This window comes from Montipora capricornis, chromosome 8 (assembly GCF_036669925.1).
Source record: "Montipora capricornis isolate CH-2021 chromosome 8, ASM3666992v2, whole genome shotgun sequence".
In the NCBI taxonomy this organism is placed as follows: Eukaryota; Metazoa; Cnidaria; class Anthozoa; order Scleractinia; family Acroporidae; genus Montipora; species Montipora capricornis.
The window spans coordinates 31,979,809-31,992,104 of record NC_090890.1 but is presented as its reverse complement, the minus strand read 5'-3'; the positions used below and the strand labels follow the sequence as shown (position 1 = coordinate 31,992,104).

Below are 12,296 nucleotides of genomic sequence, written 5' to 3'. Positions count from 1 at the left end.
AGTCCGCCGCAATTAGAACCTTGTCATCATTGACGAAAGGTATGAAAAAATGGTAATTAAGAATTCGTTGCGCCTCGTTTCCGTTCAATTTATTCACTTCATTCAGCGGAACATGTGTAATATCCTGTCGATGTTTCTTTCCTTCTTGTTCGCTTCGTCAATAATGTATCCAGCCACTTTCGTTAACATGTTTTCGCTTTCTTTAATAACCTATCAGAACTTGTCAAATTGCAGTAATAGTGTCACGTTCAGTTTTCGCTAATGATTCACGATCCACTGCCTTCCAATTATGGTCTTGAAGAAAGTGATCTTGCTTAAAAAACAGTTCACTCCTAAATTCACAAGGGAAAGGAGAAAGTGCACTTTTCCTTTGATGAGCTTCATCCTGTCAATACTATTAACGATCAGATGTTACTTTGCAATTTTCGTGCAACTCGTCTCGCACCGCCGGCTATAGCAAGGCAAGTTCCATGAAACATTGTAACACACCTTGAAACCACCAAAAACGTTTTCGAGACAAGTTGCAAAAACTGTTGCAGAAAGTAGAATCAAGTTTTTCTCCTTTCCGTTACGCTTCTCACACCTTTTCAACGTATTTTTTTAACGATTGGGTAGGGTAGCATCTGTGAAGAAAAGTGTGTCGGAACGGTATTGCTCTTACCCAATGTGAGATCTAGAAATATTTGTCGCAACCAAAATTGGGAAACAAGTTGCAAGAAAAATTACCGAAAGGAATGTAGAGACCTGGTTGCTGGATCATCTGCGGTGCCCCTCCGGGCATCCATACTACGGGATATGTGAAGCGAAATTGTCCATGCACAGCCCTTTCAAATTTACCAAATACTGTGAAAATTAAACAGCACTCTTTAATCCTAATTATCCCGGCTTGAAGTGGATTCGAAACTAATGACGACGCTGTCGTTGGGTTAGGGTTAGGGTTTTAACGCTTTCAAGAAACTTTTGTATTTAGAAGGACTCAGTCTACACAACAGTTGCACGGAACGGCAAATGTTGTGGTACCATGAGAAATACCAGTACGCACTCATTCATGTGACGTAATAGATTACCATGGCAGCGAAAGAGCCATCTAAATACACCTTATGTAGTCTTTAATTAAGAAATAGAAAACATGTACCGTGTTTCTATCGAGTTATAGAAACACGAGTGAAAGTTTGGGAGAACGAGAAATGCTGTGGGAACACGAGCCACAGGCGAGTGTTTCCACAGCTTTTTCGAGTTTTCCCAGACTTTCACTCGTGTTTCTATAACTCGATAGAAACACGGAGTACATGTTTTCTATTTCTTTTAGAAAACAATGCGACGAGAAAAAGGAAAACCACTTGTTAACTCTAATTATCAAAATGTAAATTCTCTTTGCTCGCGCCATCACTACGTCAACAGCTCGTGCTAGTTCTGTCTCTCCATCGAGTTATAGAAACACGATTTTTAACCAATCAGCGCGCGTATTTTCTAAGGACTGTTTTCTAAACGCTTATATCTCAAAAACGAACCCTGTGACCCTATTTTTAAAATTCCTGGAAAGTAGTGAGCAGGCTAAAATAAAACGTTTTACAAAGTTAAAGAAAATCCTCTGGAGCAGATTCACAGCCACCTTCACAGTTTTAAAAAAATTTAGGTGGCTCTCAATCTGCAACAGAGATTTTTTTTAACTTTGCAGAGTGTTTTATCTGAGCCTGCTTAACATTTTCCAGCAATAAAAAAATGGGGGTCACCGAGTTTGTTTTTGAGATATAATCGTTTAAAGACTGAATATAGGATGATTTAACATAGCTCTACTATTGCTATGGTGACCAATTACCTCATAATCAGTGCCTCTTGTTAAAGCTATGAATGGTGTTTTATTTGATACCATAATATTGCCGTTATGAAAGAATGTTGTAGAGATAATCCTTCTAATAAGGCATTCTTGTTGAAACTGGTTTGATCCACCTTGATTCGCAAAATAAAGGCGACGATCATCCGGTTTCATTTTGTATAACGCTGAACAACTGGTGCAGTTTAATAATAGTAATAATAAATAATAATAACAATGATAGTTTACAGAACGTAGTTAGAACATTTTTTTTCGGGGAAAAAACATGGTGGCATTCCGTTTTGTACCCGATCGCTCGTACGGGTATTTGGTTGCAGACCAATCATAGGCGTTCTGCTCATTGGGCCCAATGTGATTGGCCATAATTTGGCGGGTTATGCTTTCTAAGGTCGACACTTCTGGGTTATGTACATCTGATAATCTAACTATTAATAAACAAATAAGTAAATAATACCAAGGGCTTTACTGCGATTTTCATAATTATGAGGAATCTCACCTTCAAGCGACAAGCGCCAAACTGCGTTTTGGCTTCTATCGATCAAATTTCCGAACATAGCCGGGAAGGTCAACTCCGCCTCGGGAAAGTGAATGGGAGTTTTGGAATTGAATTCGTCATCTGTGTTTTGCGTCGGAAGTTTGAGCGATGGAAGCCAAAACGCAGGTTGGCCGTTGGCGCTTGAAGATGAATTCCGCAGGATTATGAAAATCGCAGAGATCGACTTTCCATAAGGTGGCAACATTCCAGTTATAAGTTTCGTAACAATGAAGATATCAGCTTCGCTTCAACATTTTGTAAACTGTTATTTTAGCAATTTTTCTAGCATCGATATTTTAAGTATTAACTAAAAACATAGGAAGGCAAAGGCCATAAACAAATTGTTTGACTGTAGTTTGAAGCAAAATTCCAAGACCAACTGAACTGTATGCATGTCCATAGAAATAGAATTCAAGATGTACCAAGTTATTAGATATAGCAATTGCAACAATAATGTCGTCATTCTGTTACGACAAATTGTAATAAACCGCGACGTCATTGAAAATGATCACGATATACCTATTTTTTTTTATCGTTTCGACCATCATTTCAGCATAACCTTCGCCATTTTTCTTTGATTCCTGTTGCGTCAGATATTATGACTACTGTTCACAAAAAACAGGTATAAAAGTGTTGGATGAAATCTCCACTATCAAATTCATCTAAGTTACCTTCTAAGGTATAAACTATTAAATACACCATTTGCGTCATTCGTAACGTAAAATGAAGTACTTTTAAGTGGCATAGTCGCATACTCAAGTGATTCTCGATCAAACTTGGTCAATATTTCAAAAAATTGTGGAAAGTCTGAAAAAAATCTCATTTAGAGTTATCAAATTCAAGTTACCTGAGGAGCAATCATTTCCTTGATTGCATCCGCCCTCGCATTTGAACCAATTTCATTCCGCGGAAAAAAGCAGAACACATTTTTGTCGCTTTATATTCACTGTTGTTTGATCCATTTACAACGAAGAATGAAGAGTGCTATGAATTTGCCAAGTTCATAGAGGTTGATGCCGATGGAGGCTTCTACACCCATATTTCTGGATATGAGACTAACATATCGTTTAGAGGGAATTTTTTTCATGTCGTTAAATGTTGTTTACCATTAAGAACGTTTTATAATGAATCAGCAATAATGTTATTACTGATTGGTAATGTTTGTATACGTTCGTCAATTATACAAACCCAATACAGCTCCAATTCACTCAAAAAACAAAACTTGCGCTTAGGAAGCGGACGTAAAATTACACAAGGTAATGTAATTCTCTAAGAAAACGGTCCAAGATTAGAATTTCAACTCAACTTTTTTTGATTTCTTCTTACTCTTTGAATTAGAGAGATGGCCGAGGAAAGCGGATATGGTGCTTCCACACATCCACAAAGTAAGGCTAACTGGCTTTCCTTCCTTCTGTTTTGGTGGACAAACGACTTGTTTAAAACAGGATATCAACGTCCCATACAGCAATCTGATTTTTGGCCGTTGCATGAAGAAGACAAAACTTGCGCGCTAACAAAGCAGCTACAGTCGCAATGGACGAAGGATGTAAACGAGTCTCGACAGCAAGACAAAGAGCCAAGGTTGTGGAAAAGCGCCATGAAAGTTCTATCTCGCAAGGACCTCTGTATAATTGTATTTGCCGGGTTTCTGGATTCGGTTGGTCGATTTCTTCAACCTTTTTTCCTGGGCGTTTTCATCACCACATTAATGTCCACTACTCCAGAGCGAATGCTACTTAGCTTTTGCGCGGTACTCATGTTGTTGGTGGTGTTGATGAAAAGCGTGGCTGTGCATCATAGCAGTTTCAAACTCTACGTTATTGGAATGCGGCTGAAGGCCTCTCTCAAAGGTCTCATCTTTCAAAAGGTTAGTTTCACTCACACCTACACAGTGCCTATGCTTTCCTCTTCCTCGTTTTGAAATTAGAATTCGAAAACAAATGCGTCAACCTCGCTATGTCAGTTTTATTTCCCTCTACGTTTTCCCTCTTTAGACTGATGCTGGATAAGAACTTCTATTTCCGATCAAAAACCCCTTTAGCCCCTTTTCTTCTAAGAGTGATACCTATAGATTGTATTACATTTAACGCCAGACGATTTCACGCAGTCAATGGAATGGTTAGTCACCATTTGATTAGTTCGCTGTGTTTACATGAGTCCTGCTGAGTCGGCCAGAGCGGTTCCTCTGCCATTGGTTTTAAAACTTTTCGAAAGAAGCACCTCAAATCAGATCACAAAACCCTAACTTTAGGGATGACCGGGGGTGATCGGAAGTTTGAAGAACTCGACTCTTGAAGCTCGCTCATATCGTAGAAGTATCTCAGGCTGTTGTGAATATGACATACTAAGAATGATATTAAAAACAGGCAGTACTTATCGGATCCATTGCGAGTCATACAAATTAACATCTTTCACAACCTGGGCTTTGATTATTGCGTCAGAAAGCAATGGAACTAAACCAACAAATGAAAAAAGAGAGACCGGGATAGGTCGATAGAGAATACGTCTCAGTCCTGATAAGAAAGGATCCGACGAAAAGGGTGCATCGTATCTTCTCTTGGTAATCTGAGAAAAATTTTAGCTAGTGTGCCGTTTTGTAAAAAAATCCAAAAGGAAGCCCGAATGACATCCTATTTACACTTTTTTTAAAATCTTTTCATCGCAGATTCTTCTTATGGGTCAGCAGACACTCAACGAGTTTACAAAAGGTCACGTGATTGATCTGGTATCCAATGATGTTCAAAGAATGGAATTAGCTGCCAGGCAGTTTTTTCGCCTCATTGTAGCCGTGTTTGATGTCTGCGTTGTGGTTCCGTTGTTGTGGCACTTTATTGGTTGGCAGGCGTTAATGGGCTTTATTTTTCTTTGTCTTCTTGTTCCTTTTGGTGGTTTTTTGATATACTTGTCTGGAAAGCTTCGAGTCAAGATTGCTGCTGCTACTGACAAGCGAATACACCTCATGGCTGAGATAGTGTCTGGAATACGTGAAATTAAGACGCATGCGTGGGAGTGGATCTTCCAAAAACAGGTTGAGGAAGCTCGAAGGTGAGTCAGTCAGATGAACACTAAAAATACCCGGCTTGTCTAGACCTAGGTCTTTCCAACGCTTAGGGTCTCAAAGAAACTCAGAAAGATGAGCTGCCTTTGTAATGACATGCGCACATGCCTGATATTATTGGATAAGGACGATAAACCGTAGGTATATCTCAAAACACTTCAACTGGACGCAAATGAACGCAGTCAGTCTGCTTGCAAAGAATAAGAGAAATAATCCCTAGGAAAGGTATTCCTCAGCGAGGTGCTCCAGCTTTTGTGGTGAGTATATCCCGGCGTGGTTTGGCCAGTACAAACTCGGAGACCTGGGAAGCTTTAAACAATGCTCATTTCTGAGGGTAAAACGAAATGTGGAACGTGAGATGTCAAATAACAGAGACATTTAGAAAATTTAAGAGGCTTTTGTAAGTCTGTCGTGCCTCTTTGGCAAAAGGGCTGTTTGTTTACTGTAAACAAACAAACGAGTGATTAAGAACAAATCAGATAAGAAGGAGACAGGCGCAATGTTAGAAGATAAACACTGAGATTAAGAGCTTAAAAGTAACAGAATCTTTTTTACTTTTTTTAGAAATGAAATGCGTATAATACGTCGCAAGAGTATTCTTGTATCATGTGGAATTTCTATCATGTATACTTCAGGAGTCCTTGCTGCCTTCATTTCTCTTTTGACTCTTGCCTTCAGTGGATGCCATCTGACACCCTACACAGTTTTCACTCTCTTGTCGATGATCAATGTCCTTCGGAACAGTGCATTGAGATCCATTGCAGAGGGGTCGCATTTCGTTTATGAAGCGTACGTTTCGTTTGATCGAATACAGAAATTTTTGCTTCTCCCAGAGTTGCAATATTTACCTTATGAAAAAGAATCAGAAACTTACGCTAGTACAGAATCGTTGTGCGGGAAGAAGCGATTTCGAAAAGCAACTATGGACATCACGGACGGACTTACGTACTTCAACGAGTGCATAAGAAAATCCTGTACTATGACAAGGTTTGTCAAGGTTCACCATGACGATAATGACTTTAATCATCTTGAACTTACGAATTTGGGATTGTACCAAACATTAGTAAAGGGAAACTACGAACCAAATACAGAGAGAGGCATAAGACTGACTAATGTAACATGTAGATTAAATGGCCACGACAAGATTCCAGTGGAAGCGATAAATTTTGAAGCAGAAGATGAAACATTGACAATCGTTACTGGTCCCGTGGGAAGCGGAAAGTCTTCCTTTATGTCTTTAATTGCTGGGGAGATACCAGCTATTGCAGGAAATATCGACTGCAACGGCACCATTGCATATGTGCCACAAATGCCTTGGGTCTTTTCAGGAACGCTTCGAGAAAATGTCCTATTTGGTCTGCCATTCCATTACGATCAGTACATGCGAGTCATCAAAGCGTGTGCTTTGGAAGAGGATATAGCCAGATTTCCTGACGGCGATGAGGTCGTCATTGGAGAACGAGGAAACACCTTGAGTGGAGGTCAGCAGACTCGAATCAGTTTGGCAAGAGCAGTGTATGCCAATTGTGATATTTATCTCTTGGATAATCCACTTGCTTCGCTGGACGCTAACGTCGGTGATTACATCTTTAATGAATGCATCCTTGGTATGCTGTCAGACAAACTTCGGTTGATGGTGTCTCACAAAGATAGCTACATGAACTCGGCCGATCAAGTTGTCGTCATGGACAATGGCTCCCTGGTCGCTTGCGGAACTTTCGTGGACCTTAACAACAACGGAGCTTTGAAAGATATTTTAGAATTTCAACACAACAGGGAAGACGAGAAATCCCAAGAAATCCCATTGCTGGAGGACCAAAATGGAACTCCCGATGAGGGAAGCTCAGATAACAGTATAAGCAAAAGTATGGAGATCCCATTGGAGGATCGTGCCACTGGGACAGTGTCTTTCAAGCTGTACTGGAATTACTTCAGGGCGGGACTGCACCCGTTAGCTCTTGCTGGATTGACTGTCATGTTTCTCATTTGTCAAGGTACCGCATATTCTTTTTATCGGCGGATGGCATTCAAGCACGATAAGCAACTCGTAAACTAAGCAGAAATTTACAATCTCGTATTTCATTGGATCGTTATAAGACGATGTTCAATTGTGTAAGGCGCTAGATGCATTTGGCAATTGGAAACTAGTTTTGAAAAAATTCTAGAGCAAGTTGTAATTTAGAGAAACTACTGTCTTATTTTATCGCCAAAAAGCAACGACTACACTTATTTCTGCCCTCTCATGGTATTAACCATTGTCCTCTCTTTTTTCGTTCTTTTTTCAGGAGTTACAGTTTTGCCCGATCTGTGGCTGTCGTTCTTGACAACGCTTCCTCACGCCAGACAGATAGAGTGGATGAATATCAGCATCTACGCCGGATGTGTGGCTGTTACCATTCTCTTTACAACTCTACGGGCGTTTTTCTTTTTCATAGCCGTGTTGCGCTCCTCCGAGAAACTTCACAACAACATGGCGACAGGGATCCTCAAAGCGCCAGTCCTGTTCTTCGATTCCAATCCAATCGGCAGGATTCTAAATCGATTCGCCAAAGACACTGGATGCCTCGACGAGATTCTACCACAAACATTCTTCTTTGCAATCCAAATGGTGTTGTTCGTGTTGACTGCGGCTTTGCTGCCCTTGGTAGCGAACGCCTGGCTTGCAGCTGTTGTTGTGCCACTTATATTGTTGTATGTTTACATCGCGAGGTATTTTATGAGAACTTCTAGAGAGCTGAAGAGACTAGAGGCTGTTTCTCGCAGTCCAGTACTCTCGCAAATTTCTGAAACGCTGGATGGTTTGGATACCATTCGAAGTCGAGGAAAACAACAGGAATTTGCAGAGCAGTTGTACCGGTTAGTTTGAATTACAAGTTTTGACTTAGCATGCTCGGGAAATATCCAGCCAGTTGCCATTGGGTGGTTTTACGAGCTCATGTAGATGTCCTGAAATTTCGCCGAGGTCAACTGATTCGTCGCTAGTTTCTAGATTTGAGGTGTAAAATTTAGGGAATCTGTACAACAGTATGCGACACTTAACACTTACTTCATCCCTAACTATTTCTTAGATAACAAGTAAGGCGCGCAGCCCGGAACAGTAATTGAAGGGCGCCACTTTTAAGGGGGATATGGATCTTCTTTCGTTATCCTAATATTCGCTTAGTTACATCCAAATGACCTCTCCCTCTTCCTTTTTTAAAGTGATTGTTGTTTGAAAGTTGCCGGGGATTACGAACCAGGCATGCAACAAGCGGCCATTTCATTGGAATAGCCCTAATATTTTGTTGTACTGTGTAACTGTCGAGATTCAAAAGATGATTTAGATAGCTAATACAGGAAAGGCAACGAAGTCTCATACAACTTCTAACGCGATGCCCCGATGCTCTATCGTCTGGTTGTGATCTTGAGAATCAATTGGACTATTTAGCTAGTTCGTGAAGTTATTTCAATGTTATTTACTGACTCGTTGTCTGCATTTTGATTTGATATTTACAGCTATCAAGACACCCACAGTCGCGCATATTTCATGGTACTAGCTGGCACACGGTGGTTAGGGATAAGGCTTGACCTACTTTCTGGTCTCTTGATAGGCGCCGTAGCTTTCTTTGCTGCTCTACAAACCCAAAGTAACGCAGGTAAACTATCATGCATTGATCTATTGCTCGACCCATCTCTTGCTTTGTCAGTCACATATAAAGCCTCCACGCGTTTTCGAAAGTATCATTTTAAGCTATGCTGAAGATAAGTCAGTTGCCATATAACTGAGAACATGCAGTCTTCGGTGCGTAGTCGACTGCTGATGCTAATGTTTTCCGGCGATTCAGTAATACGGGCGAATATGACTTGATTCAACGGTCCGAGATAGCTTGTGGCTTCGATTTACGCGAAAGGGAAAATAATAGCAGTACCTTTGTCTTACACAAATGGCACGATGAAAGTCTATATCACTGTTTTATTTGTTAACTGAACTTGAAAAGTACCGGTAAGTATAGTTCTAATTGACGTGATAGCTCAATTGTTTGAACACTGCACCGTAATTCAGAGGTTATGGCAAATGCCGTTGAAGCCTGAATCTAAGAGACACTTTGAATTCGTTCTGCTGCTGCTGAAGTAGCGCTGATAACTGCGATGATCTGGCCCCAGTTGTTCAAAAGGTGGATAGCGCTATCCAGCGGAAAAACACTAGCAAAACCAATTGAGTTATCCAGTGGATAGTGATTTATCGGGCAGATAGCGCTATCCATCGTTTCAACAACTGGGGCCTGGAATCTTAACAAGACTAGGTCCTCTACTGAATCTGACGTTTGGTTTGCTTTTTTGTGTCCTTTCAGCTCTTGTGGGAATTGCCTTTGTCTACGTCTTCGAAACTGCTCATTTTACTCAAGTGTCTGTTCAACAATCATCAGAAGTTGAGAACTTGATGACTTCCGTCGAGCGAGTAATGGCCGTAACTAAACTCGAACCAGAACCGGGTTACAAAAAGGCACCATTGAGACCCAAAAAATGGCCAACAAACGGAAAAATCGAGTTAAATGGGGTATCTTTGAGGTATTATCCCGAGGGACCCATGGTCCTGAACGATGTAAATCTGAGCATTGCGGGACAATCGAAGGTTGGAATAGTTGGGAGAACGGGAGCTGGAAAATCAAGCATCATAGCTGCTCTTAAGAGTATGCCAGAGGCTGAAGGAGTGATTACAATAGATGGTGTGACATTAAGTGACCTCAACCTCCAGGAATCTCGAATGTGCATTTCTGTTTTTAGCCAAGATCCTGTTGTGTTCAGTGGAACTATTCGAGAGAATCTCGATCCTTTGTCGATACACACTGATGCGGATTTGTGGGATGCCTTAGAGGCGGTGCATTTAAAACATTTGGTAGAAACATTCCAAGGAAAATTGTCTTATGGATTGACTTACAAAGGAATGAATCTCAGTGTGGGAGAGAAGCAGCTCCTTTGCCTTGCTCGTGTGCTCCTACAAGGGAACAACATAGTGATACTAGATGAGCCAGCTGCTCATTTGGATCCAAGAACGGAACAAATTATACAGGAAACTATTCAAGAAAGATTGGCAGATTCAACAGTGATAACCATTTCACACAGGCCGAAGGCCATTGAACATTGTGACAAGATTGTGGTGTTGAGCGATGGACAGGTCATACAGGAACCAGGTGTGTGATCACATTTGAACTCGCCCACAAACCCGAGAGCTTTCACAAGACTAGCCGTTGCAAGATCTCAAATTATCTCACCATGACACTTGGGGCCTTGTTATGCCAGATGGTTCGCGGGAACACCGGCATCAAGAACGTTACACCATGTGTTTCGGTTTCATTGGCATTCAACATGCTAAGAAGATAAATCCCTGCAAGACATCAGGATGTTGAGCGATGGTTCACTTGTGGTTTCCTGTTCAGGAATCACTATACTACGCATGTATGTATACACCAACTTTGTGATGTAAAGAAATGGACTGTACTATCTAAAAATGACAAAATCTCTATGACGAGATTGCAAAGGCAAGACAACAAGGCAGGTGCTACAGAAACCCAAGTGACTACTGCGAGAGAGAGAAAAGACTATATCACATGTTGACCTACGCCAAAGGTCATTCCTGGCAGATGACCCCAATCGCCCACAAAAACATCAAAACACCTTGAAAACAAGACGATGGTTCTGACAAGAGCGCATGCGACACTGGTGATGACTGAACTGATGTCACAGACGCTCAGTCGCCATCGCGCATGCATGCTGTTGCAGTTTTTACGTCAGGAAAAAGAATCTGAAACTTACGCTAATACAGAATCGTTGTGCGGGAAGAAGCGATCTCGAAAAGCAACAATGGACATCACGGATGCTTAATGAGCTAGGACAGTGGATCGCACTTCTCTTGTAAAATCAAGGACATTTTATAGACAATTATAACTCTCTGTGCCTTATGCGAAAACTGCTTGAACGAAAACGTTAATCAAGATCAATTGATAACAGAGTGGGTTGGTGCCACATGAAGAGATGCAGTATTTTCAGTGAAACTTATGGTGTTATTTAAGAGGAAGAGAACTTTGGAACAGTAGACGTTACAACGTACGCTTTGTACATAGCTATTCACATCAGTATTTATTTCATTCTCTCGTTCTAATTAATCATTTTCATGTAATTACCCTTTAGTAGTTTAGTTATTAAAAAAAGTTTGCTCAAATATGCAGCGGTGTGCACATGAAACTGTTCGAGGGGCAATCCCCAAGAATAGTTCTTTCCAATCTTCCAACCGTCCCTAATTTATTTTATTTTATTCTGTCTGTATGGCTCTCACCTCTTCACATCTTTTCTGCGCAGGACCGGAGTGAGTAGCCCGAGCACTGGAGTCGAGGATGCAAATGAAGGGAAAACTTATGTGCGCATATGTAACCAGGCCTTCCTCCTTAGTACCCATGCCTTTCCTTTTTGGACTCAAGACTATCTGGGTTATTTCTTCGTCAGTTGCCCACCATCCAACCCGGAGTTAATGTCAGTAATTAAAATTATTAGTAAAAACCAGCTTTTCACTGCTGACATATTCATTCAAGGTCAGCTCCACATCTCTAAGGAAATTTAAAGAGGTTTTCAAAATCACAGAATTAGTTCTTAAAATATTTTCCGAAAACTGAAATGTAGAGGCTCCTTTTTTCTTTAAACAGTGCTGTATCGTTACCATGGCCACAGCTAAGCCCTGGCGGGAACCCTTAAAAAATTGCCTGACTATAGTATTTAAACGTGAAACGCCAAACCATCAAACATCAAAACGTTGTCTTAATTAATGAAAGGATAGACAATGTTGTAATACTTTTCCATAGGAAATCCACTGATAGTCGAGGCAAACGCTTTTAATT

General features: G+C 40.8%; 1 protein-coding gene across 6 annotated transcripts in view; it reads left to right on the top strand.

Moving 5' to 3' along the window:
• LOC138014568 (ATP-binding cassette sub-family C member 4-like) overlaps positions 1-11,626 on the top strand; it is a 28,321-nt gene extending 16,695 nt beyond the window's left edge. For all 6 annotated transcript variants that reach the window (XM_068861678.1, XM_068861676.1, XM_068861677.1 and 3 more), the window contains 6 exons: positions 3,708-4,236; positions 5,035-5,414; positions 5,992-7,421; positions 7,713-8,283; positions 8,923-9,062; positions 9,759-11,626. In XM_068861678.1, coding sequence (XP_068717779.1) covers positions 3,712-4,236; positions 5,035-5,414; positions 5,992-7,421; positions 7,713-8,283; positions 8,923-9,062; positions 9,759-10,606 — 3,894 coding nt within the window. In that variant the 5' untranslated portion in view covers positions 3,708-3,711 and the 3' untranslated portion in view covers positions 10,607-11,626. The remainder of the gene's footprint in view (positions 1-3,707; positions 4,237-5,034; positions 5,415-5,991; positions 7,422-7,712; positions 8,284-8,922; positions 9,063-9,758) is intronic.
• Positions 11,627-12,296: the final 670 nt, after the last annotated feature.